This window comes from Moschus berezovskii, chromosome 3, assembly GCF_049115385.1.
Source record: "Moschus berezovskii isolate FMDL1 chromosome 3, NW_MosBer_1.0, whole genome shotgun sequence".
NCBI lineage: Eukaryota > Metazoa > Chordata > Mammalia > Artiodactyla > Moschidae > Moschus > Moschus berezovskii.
The window spans coordinates 87,314,514-87,335,391 of record NC_142462.1 but is presented as its reverse complement, the minus strand read 5'-3'; the positions used below and the strand labels follow the sequence as shown (position 1 = coordinate 87,335,391).

Sequence of the window (20,878 nt, the reverse complement as noted above, 5' to 3'; positions counted from 1 at the left end):
AGAAAATGAAGGGGAACTAAAGAGCATTTTGATGAAGGTGAAAGGAAAAAGGGAAAAGCTAGCTTAAAACTCAGCATTCAGAAAACTAAGATCATGGCAATCAGTCCCATTACTTCATGGCAAATAGATGGGGAAACAATGGAAACAGTGACAGACTATTTCCTTGTGCTTCAAAATCACTGCCGATGGTGACTGCAGCCATGAAATAAAAAACGCTTGCCCCTTGGAAGAAGAGCTATAACAAACCTAGACAACATATTAAAAAACAGAATCATTTTGCCAACAAAGGTCTGCCTAGACAAAGCTATGATTTTTCCAGTAGTCACGTATGGATGTGAGAGTTGGACTATAAAGAAGGCTGAGCACTGAAGAATTGATGCTTTTGAAATGTGGTGCTGAGAAGACTCTTGAGAGTCCCTTACAGCAAGATCAAATCAGTCAATCCTAAAGGAAATCAGTCCTGAATTTTCATTGGAGGGACAGATGCTGAAGCTGAAGCCCCAATATTTTGGCCACCTGATGAGAAGAGCCAACTCATTGGAAAAGACCCTGAGGCTGGGAAAGATTGAGGGCAGGAGGAGAAGGAGGTGACAGAGGATGAGATGGTTGGATGGATGCCATCGTCGACTCAATGGACAAGAGTTTGAGCAAACTCCAGGAGATGGTGAAGGACAGAAAAGCCTGGTGTACTGCAGTCCGTGGGGTCACAAAGAGTCAGACACGACTGAGCAACTGAACAACAACAAAACATGACAAAACCAGTCCACATCTCTTCTCCCCTGCAGAGCCTCATGGCCGCCTCAAATTCTAGCTCAGGGATGTGGCAGGACTTGTGGCTCCCCAAACATCAGGCTGATGTGCTTCTCCTTGCCTTTGCTACTGCAGTTCCCTCTGCCTGTGGCATCCTTCCCCACCCTCCCCATCCACCTGCCCCCCATCCTCCCCTGCCTCATTTCCTCCTGTCCAGAGATATCCTGTTCAAAGGTCTTCAGCTTCCAGAGAAAGCCTTGGTCATGCCTCCTACTGTGAAGTATTGAATCAATCAGTTGTCAAAGATTAATTTGTTAACAGAGGATGCCAAGTTCCCCCATGACTCTCCAGGGCCTCAGGAGTGATGATGGTGGGCAAACCTCCCCCTGTAACACTCACATCAGCTGCTGACACCCTCTCTAACTGCACTTCTCCCCTTGAGCACTTTTGTGGCACCCTCTCCAACTTCTGTACCCCTGGCTTTTTTATTATATTCTGGAAAGGGCTGACTTCAGTAAAAGTAGGACCTGTCAGTGCCTCAGCACACAAAACAGTTGCAGTTACAGAAGAATATGGGGTCATAAAAGTATTGTTATTTAAAGGGAGGTTATCATTTCAAGGAGACTAGGGAGATAAGTCTTACACATATAATACAACATAAATTATTCTCTGTGCTGTATTATGAGGATTATCCACACGCATATACAAAAAGTTGGGAAACAGAATAAACTCATCTTTAGACAGGTTAGCTATATTTCCAAATAATTATATTATTTGGAATTATATATATTATATATATTTCCAGTTAATATATTTTTCTTTACCTCCAAACACCTTTCCAAGGGTTTTAAATTTAACACGATGAATTCAATGGCTCAATTAATCATGAGCTGCCAGTTTCTTACCCCTACTAAGTGTCCTAAACGTCTGTAAACACAAGGAATATTGTGCATTCTTGCCCGTGTGTGGATATGTGTGTGTGTACACATGCACGTGCCCTGGCTTGATCCAGAAAGGGTTTTTAGGCTTATAAAACAGAGGAGCATGTACTTTTAGCCAGTGAAGGGTGGAACTCCAGGATCAGGTAAGTGTGCCTATGACAACTGCAGGCACATGTTTTACAGGGGCTGTGGTGGGGATTGATCTCTAAGTGTTCAAATGGTTCTTGCTACAAAAGGAACAAGGCTGGTTGTATTGTCACAGGTTCCAGGGTGATGAAAATTGAGCACAGTCACTCAGGAGAAACATAACTATTGTTAGTTCTAAGATCAGGCAGATGTTTCTCTCAAGGCAAAAGAATGTGTTGAAAATGAGCTCTGAATGACCAAGGAAACAAAGTGAGGAAGGTTGTCTTAGTTTTCGGTTCAGCTTAGTTCAGTTCAGCCGCTCAACTGTTTCTGACTCTTTGCCACCCCATGGACTGCAGCACACCAGGCTTCCCTGACCATCACCAACTCCGATAGCTTGCTCAAAGTCATGTCCAGCAAGTCGGTGATGCCCTCCAACCATCTCATCCTCTGTTGTCCCCTTCTTCAATCTTTCCCAGCATCAGGGTCTTTTCCAATGAGTCAGTTCTTCGCATCAGGTGTCCAAAGTATTGGAGTTTTAGCTTCATCAATCCTCCCAATGAATATTCAGGACTCATTTCCTTTAGGATTGACTGATTTGATCTCTTTGCTGTAAGGGACTCTCAAGAGTCTTCTCCAACACCACAGTTCAAAAGCATCAATTCTTCAGAGCTCAGCTTTCTTTATGGTCCATATCTCACATCCATACATGACTACTTGAAAAACCATAGTTTTGACTAGACAGGCCTTGGCCAGCAAAGTAATGTCTCTGCTTTTTAATATGCTGTCTAGGTTTGTGATTCATGGGGTCGCAAAGAGTCAGACACGACTGAGCGACTGAACAGAACTGAACTGAACTAGGTTTGTCATAGATCTTCTTCCAAGGAGCAAGCATCTTTTAATTTCATGGCTGCAATCACCATCTGCAGTGATTTTGGAGCCCAAGAAAATAAAGTCTGTCACTATTTCTATTGTTTCCCCATCTATTTGCCATGAAGTGACAGAGCTTGATGCCATGATCTTAGTTTTCTGAATACTGAATTTTAAGCCAGCTTTTCCACTCTTCTCTTTAACTTTCATCTAGAGGCTCTTTAGTTCCTCTTCACTTTCTGCCATAAGAGTGGTATCTGCATGTCTGAGACTTGATATTTTTCCCGGCAATTTTGATTGCAGCTTGTGCTTCATCCAGCCCGGCATTTAGTATGATGTACTCTCCATATAAGTTAAATAACCAGGGTGACAATATACAGCCATTCCCCTGGCTGGTACTGCTCAGTACCAAACTGTTTCAGCTGTAAAGAGTTCTCCTCACTAGGAAAGGGAAAGCAGGATGAACAGCTGCCTTCTCCCAGGCTTTGAGGGCACTACACACAAAGATCTCTCTTGGCTTTCACTGCACCCAAACCACCAATGTCAAGATGGCTAGAAACAAGGAGGAAAAGCAGGATCTACCAATAACTGCCATATGGTGGGAGTAATTGTGGTTCACAATGACCAGCTCTATAAGCAAACCCAGTAGCTTTATCCAATGAAGAAGGAACCAATGACCAGCACAACTGTGGTGGAATTCCTCCAGATTTTAGCGACTTTTGCCCCACAGGTATTCTTGTTTGCTCATGCAAGCTACCTAAGTTCCTCCTTGTCCCTGCCAGAGCCTGGGAACCACAACAGGAGCTAGCCCAGGCCTCTGAGGATGCACAAGTGAAAGATGCCATCCTCCACACCCCATGGCTGACCATCATCATCATGCATACACTTGGGGCTAGCTCCTCCAGCTGTGCCCCTGCATGCTGCCAGCCTAACCTTTGTCATCAGCCTGCACTGTGTGTGCACACTCAGGGGTAGACTGTGCAGACACAGGACAGCACGACTAGCAGCCACAGCCTCCATCGCTGCAGCTGCTTGTGGGCCCAAATCAGGCTCTGACTTCTGTTACCTGTGTGCACCAACTCTACCTGACATAGTCCTGGAAGTCCTCACCAGGCGGAAAAGAGAAATTAGAAGCATACAAATTGGAAAAAAGTAAAATCGTCTTGTTTGCGATGGTATGATCTTATAATGTATAGAAAACCCTAAAGACTACACCAAGAAGCTGTTCAGACTAGCCAATTAATTCAGTAAAGTTGCAGGCTTTTGGAGTAAAGCTTACACTATTAGCTCTCTTGGGTTTCCAGCTTGCTGACTGCAGATCTTAGGATTTGTCAGCCTCCCTAAATATGTGACCCAATTCCATGTATGTACATATATATATATATATATATATACATAAATACACACACACATGATATGAAGTGAAAGAGCCCATTCACAAAAGGCCATATAGTATTTCATTTATATGAAATATCTGGAATATATAAATTCACAGAGACAGAAATAAGACTAGAGATTTCCTGGGGCTATGGGAGGAGAGGAGAGTGGGGTGAAACTGCTTGATGCGTATAAGATATAGAGTCTTATTTTGAATTATTAAAATGCTTAGAAACTAGATAGTGAATGTGCTAAACACCACTGCCTTGTTCATCAAATGATCATTTTCATGTTATGTGAATTTCACCTCATAAATTATTTTTAATAAAACAGAAAAAAGTAAAAATTATTACATACGTACATACATACATGCAAGAGCAAAGATTAAAAATTCAAAAGCTTCCAGATAGCTTTTGAGAGAGCTTTTCAGGTCAGTATCACATTTCATCAAGTCTAAGGTGATTTTAAGTCCAGTCATTGATTTTCACACTGCCAGGCTAGAAAAACCTTTCCAGTTACAAATAGGATGCTTTGGTGGATAGTCACAACCTGATTGTTGAGTCCTAAAATGGAAAGCACTAGTGTATTAGGATTGATGCACGCAGTCCCAGAGAGGAGGGCCAGGAAAATGCTATGTTTCTCAACAAGGTGGCAGCTTCTCAGCTTTAGTTGCCCACTGCTAGATATTCTGATACTTTAAAAATCTGAAACACACATTTTTGTGTAAACCTTCTAATTTTTAAAAATATGTTGAAAACTAATATTTTGAAAACTCAAATATAGTATGAGCCAAAGAAAATATGTCACTAGGCCATACAGCCTGCAGATTCACCGGTGCCCCAGCAGATGCCTTTTGTCAGATTTGAATCACACAAGAGTGATAAGCCCACAGAGTAGAGTGAAGGTGCCTCACAGATTGAGGGACCAGCTGATTAGGTGACAGTCCTCTAGGCAAGGAAGTAAGATCTGCAGAAAAGTGGATTATTTGTCTTTAATAGAAGGTACAGGTTTGAATGCTGGAGGTGGGGCTACAGGGGCTAAGGCATTACAGAACCCACTTCTGGGCTTGGAACTGAAATCAAGCCAGTTTTTTGAGTTAAGAGAGACATCTTTCCTTTACCATTTGAAAGAGGAAGACCTTTGATACTGATACTTCTCCAGGTGTGGTCCCCCAGCAACAAAAGCCTTACCTGAAACTTGAAGTGCAGGCTCTCAGGCCTTCCCTAGGTTGCAGAATTAGACCTTCCATGGTGGGGCCCAGCAGTCTGCCTTGTATCAAGCCCTGTAGTGACTCTGAAGCAGCTCATGGTCGCAAGCTTCTGCCCTACAGCAAACAGAATGACTGAGTCATTTTTTAGAATTTGGTAGTGCTTGTCACGGAGAAGGCAATGGCAAGCCACTCCAGTACTTTTGCCTAGAAAATCGCATGGACGGAAGAGCCTGGTGGGCTGCAGTCCATGGGGTCGCTACTAGTCGGACACGACTGAGCGACTTCACTTTCACTTTTCACTTTCACACATTGGAGAAGGAAATGGCAACCCACTCCAGTGTTCTTGCCTGGAGAATCCCAGGGACAGCGGAGCCTGGTGGGCTGCCATCTATGGGGTCGCACAGAGTCGGACACGACTGAAGCGACTTAGCAGCAGCAGCAGCGCTTGCCATGTGCCCACTTTCAGAGTAGTCTATAGATACAAGAAACTGTGTTCAAAAGAATAGCTAAAGAATCTAAAGGTCATCAGGGAAAATCTGGTATCTGATTACTCCTAGCTAGCATTCTCCTTCCCAGTATTTCTGGCCCTTTTTAGGAAGCCAGATGCCTCGCCTCTCAGACATAGCAGCCCTTCACCCCAGTCAGACTTGCCCGTGTTGTTAGTATCTGTCCCAATAGTCAGGATAAAGAAAAGCATCTCTAATCAACACATTGTGTCCAATCCACACAATGAAAACTAGGAGAAATGCCTCATTTTGCCAACCCCTCTCCTTTTTCCCCCACTGTGATTAGCAGAAGAGCCCTGAAATTGGGAAGCCTGGATCTTGCCTTCAAGGCAATAAGGAAAGCAGAAGGGGTGAGGACTCTGGAAGCTGACTTGGTGACTGCAGGATCAGAAGGCAGAGATGAGCAGTAAGAATATGAACCAAATATGAACAGAATATGAGCAAAAGAGAGCCAGTAGCAAGGCTGGGTCTGAAAAAAATGACCCCAAGATTCCTCCCGTTTGAATTTTGGGAAGTCATTGATCTGAACTCAGCTTTCAAGTTGTAAACTGCAGTGAGGATCATGAAGAATGTCTAATTTACAATCTGTTAAAAGAGTGTGTCCACAAGAACTGGCTTTGTGCTTGGCACACCACCACTCTCATCCCTGTCACTTATCTTCTTGCCCCTTGGGAGGGCCTTCTAAGTCTTTCATCACAGATGTCCTGCAGGTTGGGAAAATTGCCTGAGGGTGCCATTGACTGTTGGAATTTTATGTTTCATTCTTTTAGCCCTAAAGGTGGCTTTTTCTTTGAGTTTACAGAACTTTCTGTGGGAGGACTTCAGATGAACTAGGTCTAAACACCTAGTCATCATATTGTGAGGATTTCATGAGGGAGATATTCTCAAAAGTGCTCTGTAAACATTTGTGAGGTGTGTTTGTTTATTGGTTGCTCATTGGAACATTTCAGAGATTTGGAGGTAGAAATGGAACTGAGGCTTTTGATTGGATTGATTTTTGTTTTGTAAGGTGGCTTGGAGGCATATCAACTTATTTAATAGACTTTATCTTGGACGCAAAAGATATTAAACACAGGAACCACTGATTTCTGATCTAAAATAGAATCCCTGATTCCGTGCTCTTGGTTACTGACATGCCATTGCTTGAAGATTTTACTAGTTATAATGTGATGCTATTTTGCACCTGATTTTTAGATTCACATTATCAAGTATGGAGTCAGAGTTATATTGGTCAGGTGAATATATAAAAGCTCAATGAAAGTCATGAATTTCATCCCCTGGTGTTACTGATGGGTTAATTGTTCTGTAACTAAACAGAAAGCTAATCAACAATTTGGGCTCAAGGAAGTCATTATATAATTAGTTGGGAATAATCATGGCTAAGTAAATAGAGTTAACATGTTAGAATCAAGCCTAATGTGTTCACACCCCTTTGGAAGTGCCATGTGTGCTACAGGGAGCTTCTCCCACTTTTACCAAAGGAAGTTAACCCAGATCTGGGGCACTTGGAGAAGCAACTCAGAGTGGTCTTTCACATGCAAGAGAGTTCTTTGAAAACTCCTGTTTACCTTAAAAATACATCTATATTTTGTATTCAACTTTAACTTTCCTCATGTTTGCCTTTAAAATAGATTTACCCAAAATTCTGAGTAAAAGTGGTGCTCCAGGACAGGCACCCTTTCCCCCTGGCACACTTATCTACCCCTGGGAATAAGATCACACCTGTCTGAGAAGCCTCTGTGTTCTTGGAGACTGGAAGATGAAGCATATAAGTTAAAGAGCACATATGATGGGGTAATTGAGACACGTGTGTTTTTAGCAAACAGCCTCATCTTTACGCAAAGGTATTGTGGAAGGAAAGCTAGGATTTGAATGGTGTTGTAGGGATCTAACGGAGAAGGCAATGGCAAGCCACTCCAGTACTCTTGTCTAGAAAATCCCATGGATGGAGGAGCCTGGTGGGCTGCAGTCCATGGGGTCGCTAAGTGTCGGATACGACTGAGCGACTTCACTTTCAATTTTCACTTTCACACATTGGAGAAGGAAGGGGCAACCCACTCCGGTGTTCTTGCCTGGAGAATCCTAGGGACGGGGAGCCTGGTGGGCTTCCGTCTATGGGGTCACACAGAGTCGGACATGACTGAAGTGACTTAGCAGCAGCAGCAGCAGCAGTAGGGATCTAATGAAAAGGGAGGCTGGTCAACTGAACCATGTGTCTTCATGCTTCTGAATGAAAGTTCCCCTGCAAGGGTATGAAGACTTGATCATCACTCTGTTTTTACTAAATTTCACTTTTGGGCTTTACAACAGTATATGCATTCATACTTATAACTCCAAAAAGCAGATGTAAAGAGGACATGAGAATGGGAGTAGGAGAGATACATGTGAATTAATCCCAAAGGCCTTAATTCAATTCCAGGAGCCTTCTTGATAGCCCTACACAATCTTATGCTAGCCACCAACAGATTTGGCATTTTTAAAAATAAAATTATACATATATATTTTTTTAATTGCAGCAAAGTATTTCACTAATGAATACGTTGTAATTTATTTAGCATTCCCTTATCCATTAACTTTTCATTTCCCCTCCAATCTTTTGCTCTATAAAAACAAAGCCACAATAAATTTCCTTTTATATACAGGATTTAACACACGACTGAGTAATTTTTTGATAAATTCCTAGACATGATATTAGTGGTCATTTACCAGCTCTCTTGGGGATGTGTGTGTATCAATTAACACTCCCCTCAATAATGAGTGGGACTGCCTGTGTCTCCACTTTTGGCCATTGTATCAGTTAAGAGCAAATTGGATACCATACCAGTTACTTAGAGTTTCATATGAATAATTGTTAAACAGATAAAAAAAATCTGTTAAGAGAATTAAAACAAGGACCCACTCCAGTATTCTTGCCTGGAGAACTCCATGAACATAGGAACCTGGTGGGCTACATACAGTCCATCTGGTTGCAAAGAGTTGGACATGACTGAGTGACTAACACTTTCACTTTCAAGGTATCAGTAAGGTAGTAAGTGCAAAAAAAAGCTACCATCTCTAAGGCTGGAGGAGTAAGTGAAGAGATTGAAATAAAACTTAGAAGCTTGAAGAAAGGACCTTACAGTACTGAAATGCAGACATCTTTGGAAGAGGATTTTATTCAACAGTGCTGCAAGCTTAGAGGAGGGACCCCATGGACCCACACCAGACTTCTGAGGTTATTGATGCTGCTTCACTGAGAGGGGAAAAGGTCAGACTGACTTTTCAGTTTTGGGAGAGTATTGGGAAAAACCCACACACTGGATTTAGGTGCTGCAATGTGAAGCACTGAAGCCCCAGGTGAAAACAGTTGCTGGGGTAATTTGGACCAGAACAGGAAGCAGAGAGGGCAGAGCTAGTCTCTCTTCCTTCTTTCCATCTTCCTCTTCCCCTCTGGTACCCCCTGTTGGCAGACCCTGTGCAGGCACCAGGTGGCAAAGCAGAGATGCTGTGAGCATTCTCCACTCCAGCATCACAGGGCTTAGAAGGGTGGGAATTAAGTCAAAAGACAGCTCAAAACCTGGCAGATCACCCCTGTGAGTTCTCAAGCTTTTTGCTATTACCAGTGTGACAGGTGAAAACTCAGCTTGTAGTTTTGATTAGCATTTTTTCTTATTGTCGTCAAGGTCAAATACTTCTTAATTTTTAGAGTTGATTCTCCTTTCTATTAATATAAACTATCTTTTGCTTTGTTCATACTTGTTTTCTTTGGGTTGTTGTTCTTGTTTCTTAGACAAGAAAGAAATTAGACTTTTGAATATGTGAGTTGAAAATACTTACCCAGGTTTGTCATTTATCTTTTGAAATATGGTGGCTTTTCCAAGTATGCGTTTTTATTTTTACAGGGTTGACCTTATCAGTGTTTTCTTTTGTGACTTCAGGGCTTTTCTTAACCATATGGTTAAGTATCTTTTGCAGCATTTCTTTCTCATTATTTTCCCTTTTTATTGCAGAATCTTGTTTGTTCTTGGTTTTTCTCTCTCACATAGGAAAATTTGAGTTAGCTTGTCCAATTTCAAATGCTATTGATAGTTTCACTGCGATCACATAATGATATAGATTAACTAAGAACGTACTGAAATTGTTACCATTTTCGAGTTTTTCTATTTAAGAATATGGTATACCTTTCGGTTTGTTTTTCTTCTTTTGCATATTTCTTCAATATATTCCAAGGTACTTATGCTGTCTTTCATTCTCCTTATTTGCGGTCACATGCATCTTGACTTGATGTCTTCCCATACCCCAGTTTTACCTCCAGTGCATATAGCAGCCATACTTCATATATTGTGTTCAGAGTTATCGATATCTTGTGGCTTTTTTAAGGATGGAGTTTGCCTTTTGTTTTTCTTCTTGTTGCTTTTGCATGATTGGTTCATGAGAGAATAGCAGGAACAGCTTTTCCCTCTTATTTAAAACTCAGATGCTATTTCATTTACATGTTCAGGCACTGTGGGATTCTATCATGTTGACTGCAAGAAATCCAGCTTTTATCACTAAATATTTCTGGGAATCTTTGGAATGCTAAACAGTTCACAGATATACTCTGAATATCATTGCCACCTCATCTAGGCATGTCTCTCAAGTACTTCTCAACCACCTGCAGTTTGCATTGCTCTATCTCAAGTCAGGTATCACCCTTTCATCTATCTCAACTGCTTTCAACAGGGGGTAAATATTTCCCTGGGGGTACATGATGATATTCCCAGGGGTAACAAGAACAATTTCCGGTTCTCAGTTTCCATATATTTGCTTTCCTGAAATTGATCTGCCTGAGAATTGCCACTGGTCTGTAGATTCTTTCTTCCAATTTCTCCTTCCACTCATCCTCTTTCATATGTCGTTAAGAAAAGGCATGTGTCTTGTCTCATCCGTTCTAGATCATACTATGTGTATTGGCTTGAGGATGGAAAAGCATCTAGGGAGCAACCAAGTGGGCACTTCAGCATACTACAGTAGTGCTGGTGTTGAGAAAGTGAATGGCTGCAGTGATTGGTCACAAAGGCTTTTGCAACTTAGGTAGTTCCAATTCTTGGCTTTCATTAATGCTGAAAGAAGATTTAAAGAAGTTGTGCATGGAGAGGCAATTTTAATTAATTTGTATTGATTGATTACTATGTTTTTGTCTTGTATGTAGCTTGTAAGGATTAAAGTAAATAAAAGATGTTACTATAATTATGCTGTGATTCATGGGGTTTCAAAGAGTCGGACACAACTGAGCAACTGAACTGAACTATATAAACAGTTCTCTCAAACACTTATGTAACAAGGAAATAATTGATAAATTCTCTCACTCTAGTAATGAAAAATGTTCATCTATGTAGATATAAACTAATTTCTTTTACTGAAGTATGTTTAATTTACAATATTGTGTAAGTTTCAGGTATATACAGCAAAGTGACTCAGTTATTTTTTCAGGTTATTTTCCATTGTAGGTTATTATAAGATATTGAATGTAGTTCTCTGACCTAAATAATAAATCCTTGTTGCTTGTATTTTATGTATAATAATTTCTATCTGTTAATCTTTACTCCTAATGCATCCCTTTCCTCCCTCTCTTTACCCTTTTTTAACTATAAATTTTCTGTGTCTGTGAGTCTGTTTCTTTTTTGAATAAATATTACTTTGTATTTTTTATTTTTCACATATAAGTGATATTATATAATATTTGTCATTCTCTGCCTGACTTACTTCACTTAGTATGATATTCTTTGTTTTTCTTCTTGGTGCCCTTAGACTCCTCTCTTCATATTTAACTTTTGTCTTTTTAATTATGATATGACTTTGTGTGGGTTTTTTAGGTTCTTGTACCTGCATATCTGTTTCCTTCTTTAGGTTTGGGAAGTTTTCAGCCATAATTTCCTCAAATACATTTTCTATTCCCTTCTCTCTTTCTTCTCCTTTCTTCTCCTTCTTCTCCTATTACGTGTAAGTTGGCACACTTCATATTATCCCATAGATCTTGCTTGTCACTTTCATTTTTTGGTTTGTCTTTCTGTCTGCTCTTCTGATTGTGTGATATCCATTATTCTGTCTTCCTATTCATTATTCTGCATTATTTAGTGAACTGCTCATTGCTTTTAGGTCAGTTTCTATCTTGGCAGTTGGGTTATCTAATGTTGATTGGTTCCTCTTTACAGTTTCTGGCTCATTGTTGCAGTGATCTGACAATAATAATGTTTATTAATTCCTTCCGCATTTTAGGAACTTCCCTTGTGGCTCAGACAGCAAAATCGTCTGCCTACAATGTGGGAGACCTGGGTTTGATCCCTGGGTTGGGAAGATCCCCTGGAGAAGGAAATGGCAACCCACTCCAGTACTCTGGCCTGGAAAATCCCGTGGACGGAGGAGCCTGGTAGGCTACAGTCCATGGGGTCACAAAGAGTCAGACATGACTGAGCGACTTCACTTTGTTTCACTTTCAGCATTACTTCCTTTTTGAACTTGGGGTCTGGTAGCCTGAAGAGGTGTTTCATTTTTTTGTTCTTTCAGGGGATTTTTCTTATTCTTTTAATTGGGAATTTTTAAATTTCTCTGTCTCTATGAATTTAGGAGAAAGTAATCTATTGTGGTCTTGAAGTGCTCTTTTTATGTGGGAGCATCCTTGTGTAGATTGTGTGAGTCCAGTATTTTTGGTGCAAAGGCTATTTTCTCAGTTTGATGGCTGTTATAGTAGGTGTGATTGGTATGGTGTCCAGAGCCTGCACTGGATGTTGGGCAGGGCCTCCTGTTTGCTCCATGGCTGTCACAGCCTTGTCAGCAGGCAAGGTCTTCTCCCCAGTTGTTGGAGTAAAAGGCCTATGGGTTGGGTTTCATAAGTTTCCATTTCTCTTGTGTCCTCATTCCCCAAGGAGCTGAACACTAAATCCACGAGGCTCATGTGTTCACGGTGAACCTATGCACTGGCTGTGTAGGCATCCACAGTTTTGCCCATAAGTAACCCAAGGTCTAAATGAGATCAATCCTGGGTGTTCATTGGAAGGACTGATGCTAAAGCTGAAACTCCAATACTTTGGCCACCTCATGCTACGAGTTGACTCACTGGAAAAGAGTCTGATGATGGGAGGGATTGGGGGTGGGAGGAGACGGGGACGACAGAGAATGAGATGGCTGGATGGCATCACCGACTCAATGGACATGAGTTTGAGTGAACTCCGGGAGTTGGTGATGGACAGGGAGGCCTGGCGTGCTGTGATTCATGGTGTCGCGAGGAGTCGGACACGACTGAGTGACTGAACTGAACTGAACTGAACCCGAGGTCACATACCTTTTTCTGTTGTGTTCAACACAGACCCTAGTGCTAGACTGGTGGTGGGAGCCAGAATACTGTGACTGCAGGAATCAAGGTGGTTGTGCTGGGACCTCGTCTGCCTCTTTGACAGGGCTTTCCCCAGCCTTGTTCACTCCAGATATGGCTCCAAACTGCCATGTGAGGAGTATTCCTGGCAGAAAAGGAACTACTGCCTACTCCTCCCCAGGGGCAGCCCATCAGGAACACTGAGTCCGTTATCAGTTCTCCTATAACGCTGGAGTCTCAGTTTGCTGTGAGCACACTGACCATGGGTCTTCATCTGTTGACCTGTGCCCCACCTGTGCCCCTCCCCCGGCACCATGCTGGAAATGGTGGACCCACATCATGTATCAAGCACACTAACAGTGGCAGCCTGGACCACACTCCAGGCTCTCCAGGCTGTCTCTGTGCCCCTAGACCAAGTCCTCTCCAGGGTAACCTCCTCCCAAGTTTAAGTGCCTGGCCACTGTGTGTATTAGTAGCCCTGCTGAGCATGCATTTTTTTCTTGGAGGTACAGAGATAATTTCTGTACAAAATAAACACTGATACCGAGCACTGTGTCTGAGAGGCAACATCACAACCATGTGCCCGGTGGGTGGAATAACAGATGGGGATCAGACTGAAAAGCCAAGGGTATGTGCAGACCAGAGAAGATAAGCAATTCCCTGATGTGCTCCCTCTGTCTCAGGTTGTCGTAGGGTGAGACTGTCTGGGCTGAGTTTCCACACCATTTTCATAGTCAGTAAATGGTAGAGTGTCTCTTTGTGAGTACAACAGATTTCTTAACTTCAGACAAGCCTCTGGAGCTCATCTTGAACAAAAAGTTGGAATATACAACTTTCCCAAATACCTTTACTTCCTGGAAAATGTTTATCACAGCTACTACTGCCTCCCTCTTTGTATCATCAATCTGGCACTGAGATGACTTGATAAATAATGTTAGCAAAAAGTCAAGAGTTAGGGAGAATTTTGTGGAGTTTAAAATGTGTTTCTCCCTTCTGAGCTTGGCAGCTTTTGAAAAATATACATTATCTTTTTGTCTGCATACCTGTTTCAATGCAGTATACATGAAGAACCTTTTTGTAAATACCCTGAATACCCAACAGAAAAATCTTTAAATATGAGGATCAAAATATGCATACTCTAAGTTAGAAAGAATGAATACTAGTCTTTGTTATCATTGCATGTTTAAGCTCATTTAGCCTAGGAAGATATATGCAGTTTAATCCTACACCTTGTAAAAAATATAAATTGGAATGCATACACTCTAGACTTATATCTACAAGGCTCCATTAAAAGTAGAGTTTCTGTTGTGCTCTCAAGGAACTTATAGTCTGAGATGAAACAAGTTAGATGTTGACATCTTTAAACTAGAATTAGGAGCTGCTGCTGCTAAGTCACTTCAGTCATGTCTGACTCTGTGTGACCCCATAGACGGAAGCCCACGATGTTCCCCCTTCCCTGGGATTCAGTCAGTTGTAAATGTCCCACCTAGGCGAGTATAGCACCAGAAGGGGGTATGGCCAGTCTGCCCATATCACCCATGGCCCTTGTCCAGGCGTAGGTTTGAAAATGAAGAAAAGTCTTCAACATGAAGAAATTTTGAATCCTGATTAGACCCAGGCATATTGACTACTTTGAGAGCTAGAAGAGTGGTCCAGCCTGAGGTTGCTGTCTCTGCTGTTGCTCACCTCTGCTGCTCTGGGTCAGCCAGGCAAAGAGAAAGACAAACACAAACTGGGAACAAGCAAGACGTGTGAAGAGGGCTGATACCTCAGACCAATCAGGGTTCCAACTCACCCCGTTCCATATGTCACCCACATTGGTTCCATCTGCTGGGCAGCCCAGCATCCCTGAGATGCATCTTGTACGTGGGCCTAACAGCAGACATACTGAGAAGACTGACACATGAACTGCAGCCAAGCATAGAAGTCCACCAGGGGCACCTGCTTAACAAAGAGGTGTTCTAATAACCATTTTGGACTCTCCTTGGGCTGAAACGATGAGCCTTAATGATGCCCAGTCATTATTCTTAGTCTCAAATAAAGCAAATTGAAGATCACATCCGATCACAGCTCTTTCAGCATCAAGAATACTGACAGGCAGAGAGAGATTGAGCCCTCACAACCTAGAAACAAAGAGACTTTGAGTGAGAGGTCACTAAGTTTTGTGTTTTTCCCTTCTTCAGTATAGTTTATCTTCTAAAAAGTGGACCTGGTAGAGGTTTGCTTTATATTCAGTTTTTTGTTTTTTTTTTTTGTATTATTTTCTCCAAATATGTAACATATGCAAAGGTAACTCTGCCTTTGAATATATATACTCAGAATCATTTCAGGGTAAAACTTGCCTAGAAGAGAATGGAAACAAGAAGTGTAGCTGCTTTGATTAATCCATTAACAGATCAATGTTGAGCAATGATGGAAAATAAAACATTTTCGCAACCTGATTTGCAAATACCTTCTAAACGAAGATGGGCTTCCCTTGTGGCTCCGCTGGTAAAGAATCTGCCTGCAATGCGGGAGACCTGGGTGTGATCCCTGGGTTGGGAAGATCCCCTGGAGAAGGGAAAGGTTACCCACTCCGGTATTCTGGCCTGGAGAATTCCATGAACTCTATAGTCCATGGGGTCCCAAAGAGTCGGACACAACTGAGTGACTTTCACTCTCACTAGATGAAGATAACCCATGTAACAGCTGTATTCTGAAACTTCCCAGGAAGGCAGTTAAATAAAGAGACCTCAGAGTAGCTTCTTAATGTCATGCTCAGGCTCCTCCCTAATAAACAAAATTTCATGGGAATCTCTAGATAGTAGTACAGTAGATCAGAAGAAATGGAGATATGGCAGTTTTAACTATCCTTTGCTAATAGAAACACTTTGTAATTACAACAGTAAACATCTATTGACCTCTCAATTTTACTGCCTAAGGTCTGCTTTAATAAATATCTTTTTGCAAATTTGAATATGAAAAGGCATTATTTACACAGGGAGTTATAAAGGACCTCTGATATTGCACTAATTATGTTTGCTGATTTCCATTTCTCTGAGAAGTACCCCCTCATCCTCACTAGCATTTCCCATTCTATTACTGGAAAAGACATTAGGTTGCTAAAAGCTTATTCTAATCGATAGTAGCCTAATGAAATAGCCTAACGAAATCATTATACTCCTGTGTTTGTATTCTGTAGTTACAGAAATAACTGTGATTAAGCATGTTTGTATTGGAGTGTATCTATTTCAATGCTTCTTTTCCTTGTCTCCCATTTTCCTTCTTACAGATTTTTAAAAGCATTGGTTCTGATGAGACCGTGCAAGGGCAAGGAAGTCGGAGACTGATCAGCTTTTCTCTCTCAGGTATGTTTTGCTCATCCGAAGGCCTTTGTGGAGAAAATAATGTCAGACAGCAATCAGGAGACATCTTCAGTTTGACTCTTACCTACAAGTTACTCAACCTCTTGCCTCAATTTCTCCATCTGTAAAACAAAATTTTAAAATATATATTAAAATTCCCCTTGACCTCATAAATATTCTGGAGAGTTCAATAAGAAAAAGGTGCATTCTTTAGATGAGGTGAAATGATGAGAAGCTGCTGTTCTACTTTTCCTCCATTGCTAAATAGCAGTAATTGAGAACTTATAAGGTAAAGGTAGGGAAAATCTGAGACAAGAAGAAGCTAGCAGACCTTTATCTAAATAAAATCTCACGTGAAATCCAGTTGGAAAAACAGATAAAAACTGAACTGCTCAAAACAATGCATCTGTGGAAAGAGCAGGGAAATCCAAATGAAGCCTGTAATTTTGTTAATCATATCTAGTAAATAGTTAAGAGTCATTTAATTTCTTTTAGTTTTCATCATGTACCATAGTTCTGGAACATGTTAGTAGGAAAATTGGCTAAATCTTCTTTAAATCTAAAATAACTTCAAAATTAAAAATATAAAGAAAAACTGAGTTGCTCTAGCAAAAATGATATAGAAAGTTCAGAGCCCCATTCACTCAATTTTACTCAAAGTGGTCTCTGCAAAGACACAATGGCATGAAGCTTTAGAACTCTATCAGGCTCAGTTTGAAAACTATTGCTTTAGCTCATTGTCAAACCAATAAATGGTTTGCAAGCCATTAATGTCAGAGATCTGAGATCAAAGAAATGAATGAGTGTTCATGAGTGTCCTTGGAAGATAAACAGTCAACTGGGGCTTTTCATGTCTAAGTGAGCCCCCAGTAAAGCATACATGTGTCTAAAGATCCACTGATAAGTGATAATAACAAGGTTAATATATAAAAAGTCAGTTACTTTCCTATCTACCACAATGAGCAAATGGAATTAAATTAAAAGCACAAATCTATTTATATTTAGCACATCCCCAAATGAAGTACTTAGGTATAAATCTAACAGAATATGTATAAGCTATTTATAAGGAAAACTGCAAAACTCTAATAAATTAAATTAAAGAGCTAAATAAATGGAGATATATTCCATGTTCATGGATTGGAAGACTTATTAGTGTAAGGATATCAGTTCTTCCCAAACTGATCAGTAGAATCAGTGCAATCCCAAACCAAAACCCCATCAAGTCATTTTGTGAAAACTGACAAATTGATTTCTAAAATTTATAAGGAAAGCCAAAAGACCCAGAACAACCAACACAATGTCAAAGGGAAATATCAAAGTTGGAGGATCGATGCTTCCCAACTTCAAGACTAACAATAAAAGTGCAGTAATCAAGACAGTGTGGTACTTGTGAGAAAGAAAAAAAAAAACAGAAAAATAGATAAGTGGAATAGACTAGAATACCCAGAAATAGTCCCCCATATAGTCAGCTGATCTTTGAAAGGTGAGCAAAGGCAATACAGTTGAGCAAAACAGTCCATTCCACAAGTGGTACTGAAACAGCTGGACATCCACATGCAAAAAAAAAAAAAAAAAACAAATCTAGACACAGACCTTTATGCCCTTTAAAAAATTAACTCAAAATGGATCACAGACCTAAATGTAAACCACAAAACTATACTCCTAGAAGATAACATTGGAGAAAGCCTAAATGACCTTGGGTAGGGTAGTGCTTTTTTAGATACAACACCAAAGGCATAATGCATGAAAGAAAAAATCGTAAGACGGACTTCATTAAAATTAAAAACTTCTGCTCTACAAAAGACAATGTCAAGCAAATGAGAAGACAAGCCACAGACTCAGAGAAAATATTTGAAAAAGACACATCTAATAAAGTACAGTTAATCCAAAATATACAAAAAACTCTTAAAACTCAACAATATGAAAACTCAATTGAAAAATGGGCCAGCGATCTTCTGATCTTATCAGATATCTCACCGAAGAAGCTATACTGATGGCAAATAATCATATGAAAAGGTGCTCCAGATCATATGTCATTCAATTCAGTTCAGTCACTCAGTCGTGTCCAACTCTTTGTGACCCCATGAACTGCAGCACACCAGGCCCCCCTGTCCATCACCAACTCCCAGAGTCTACCCAAACTCATGTCCATTGAGTAGGTGATGCCATCCAACCATCTCATCCTCTGTCATTCCCTTCTCCTCCTGCCTTGATCTTTCCCAGCATCAGGGTCTTTTCAAATGAGTCAGCACTTCACATCAGGTGGCCAAAGTATTGGAGTTTCAGCTTCAACATCAGTCCTTCCAATGAACACCCAAGACTGATCTCCTTCAGGATAAACTGGTTGGATCTCCTTGCAGTCCAAGGGACTCTCAAGAGTCTTTTCCAACACCACAGTTCAAAAGTATCAATTCTTCAGCACTCAGCTTTCTTTATAGTCCAACTCTCACATCCATACATGACCACTGGAAAAATCATAGCTTTGACTAGACAGACCTTTGTTGGCAAAGTAATGTCTCTGCTTTTTAATATGCTGTCTAGGTTGGTCATAACTTTCCCTCCAAAGAGTAAGCGTCTTTTAATTTCATGGCTGCAATCACCATCTGCAGTGATTTTGGAGCCCAAAAAATAAAGTCAGCCATTGTTTCCCCATATATTTGCCATGAAGTGATGGGACCAGATCCCATGATCTTAGTTTTCTGAATGTTGAGCTTTAAGCCAACTTTCTACTTTCCTCTTTCACTTTCATGAAGAGGCTCTTTAGTTCTTCTTCACTTTCTGCCATAAGGATGGTGTCATCTGCATATCTGAGGTTATTGATATTTCTCCCAGCAATCTTGATTCCAGCTTGTGCTTCCTCCAGCCCAGTGTTTCTCTTTCAGTTCAGTTCAGTTCAGTTCATCGCTCAGTCGTGTCCGACTCTTCGCGACCCCATGAATCACAGCACGCCAGGCCTCCCTGTCCATCACCAAATCCCGGAGTTTACTCAAACTCATGTCCATCGAGTCGGTGATGCCATCCAGCCATCTCATTCTCTGTCGTCCCCGTCTCCTCCCACCCCCAATCCTTCCTAGCATCAGAGTCTTTTCCAGTGAGTCAACTCATCGCATGAGGTGGCCAAAGTATTGGAGTTTCAGCTTTAGCATCAGTCCTTCCAATGAACACCCAGGATTGATCTCCTTTAGAATGGACTGGTTGGATCTCCATTTATTTATTTATTTATTTTAATTGGAGGCTAATTACTTTACAATATTGTATTGGTTTTGCCATACATTGACATGAATCTCCCATGAGTGTACGTGTTCCCCATCCTGAACCCCCCTCCCACCTCCCTCCCCATCCCATCCCTCTGGGTCATCCCAGTGCACCAGCCCCGAGCATCCTGTATCATGCATCAAACCTGGACTGGCAATTCATTTCATATATGATAATATGCATGTCTCAATGCCATTCTCCCAAATCATCCCACCCTTGCCCTCTCCCACAGAGTCCAAAAGACTGCTCTATACATCTGTGTCTCTTTTGCTGTCTCACATACAGGGTTGTCGTTACCATCTTTCTAAATTCCATATATATGCATTAGTATACTGTATTGGTGTTTTTCTTTCTGGCTTACTTCACTCTGTATAATAGGCTCCAGTTTCATCCACCTCATTAGAACTGATTCAAATGTATTCTTTTTAATGGCTGAGTATGGCAACCCACTCCAGTGTTCTTGCCTGGAGAATCCCAGGGACGGGGGAGCCTGGTGGGCTTCCGTCTATGGGGTCACACAGAGTCGGACACGACTGGGGTGACTTAGCAGCAGCAGCAGCAGCAATACTCCATTGTGTATATGTACCACAGCTTTCTTATCCATTTGTTTGCTGATGGACATCTAGGTTGCTTCCATGTCCTCGCTATTATAAACAGTGCTATGATGAGCATTGGGGTACGCGTGTCTCTTTCAATTCTGGTTTCCCTGGTGTGTGTGCCCAGCAGTGGGATTGCTGGGTCATATGGCAGTTCTATTTCCAGTTTTTTAAGGAATCTCCACACTGTTTTCCATAGTGGCTGTACTAGTTTGCATTCCCACCAACAGTGTAAGAGGGTTCCCTTTTCTCCACACCCTCTCCAGCATTTATTGCTTGTAGACTTTTGGATAGCAGCCATTCTGACTGGCATGAAATGGTACCTCATTGTGGTTTTGATTTGCATTTCTCTGACAATGAGTGATGGTGAGCATCTTTTCATGTGTTTGTTAGCCATCTGTATGTCTTCTTTGGAGAAATGTCTGTTTAGTTCTTTGGCCCATTTTTTGATTGGGTCGTTTATGTTTCTGGAATTGAGCTGCAGGAGTTGCTTGTATGTTTTTGAGATTAATTCTTTGTCCGTTGCTTCGTTTGCTTTTATTTTCTCCCATTCTGAAGGCTGTCTTTTCACCT

At 41.2% G+C, this 20,878-nt stretch overlaps 1 protein-coding gene across 2 annotated transcripts in view; it reads left to right on the top strand.

The window, feature by feature from the left end:
* HECW1 (HECT, C2 and WW domain containing E3 ubiquitin protein ligase 1) overlaps positions 1-20,878 on the top strand; it is a 478,550-nt gene that overhangs the window by 272,183 nt on the left and 185,489 nt on the right. For both annotated transcript variants that reach the window (XM_088834636.1, XM_088834637.1), the window contains one exon: positions 16,382-16,457. In XM_088834636.1, the coding sequence (XP_088690762.1) occupies positions 16,382-16,457 (76 nt within the window). The remainder of the gene's footprint in view (positions 1-16,381; positions 16,458-20,878) is intronic.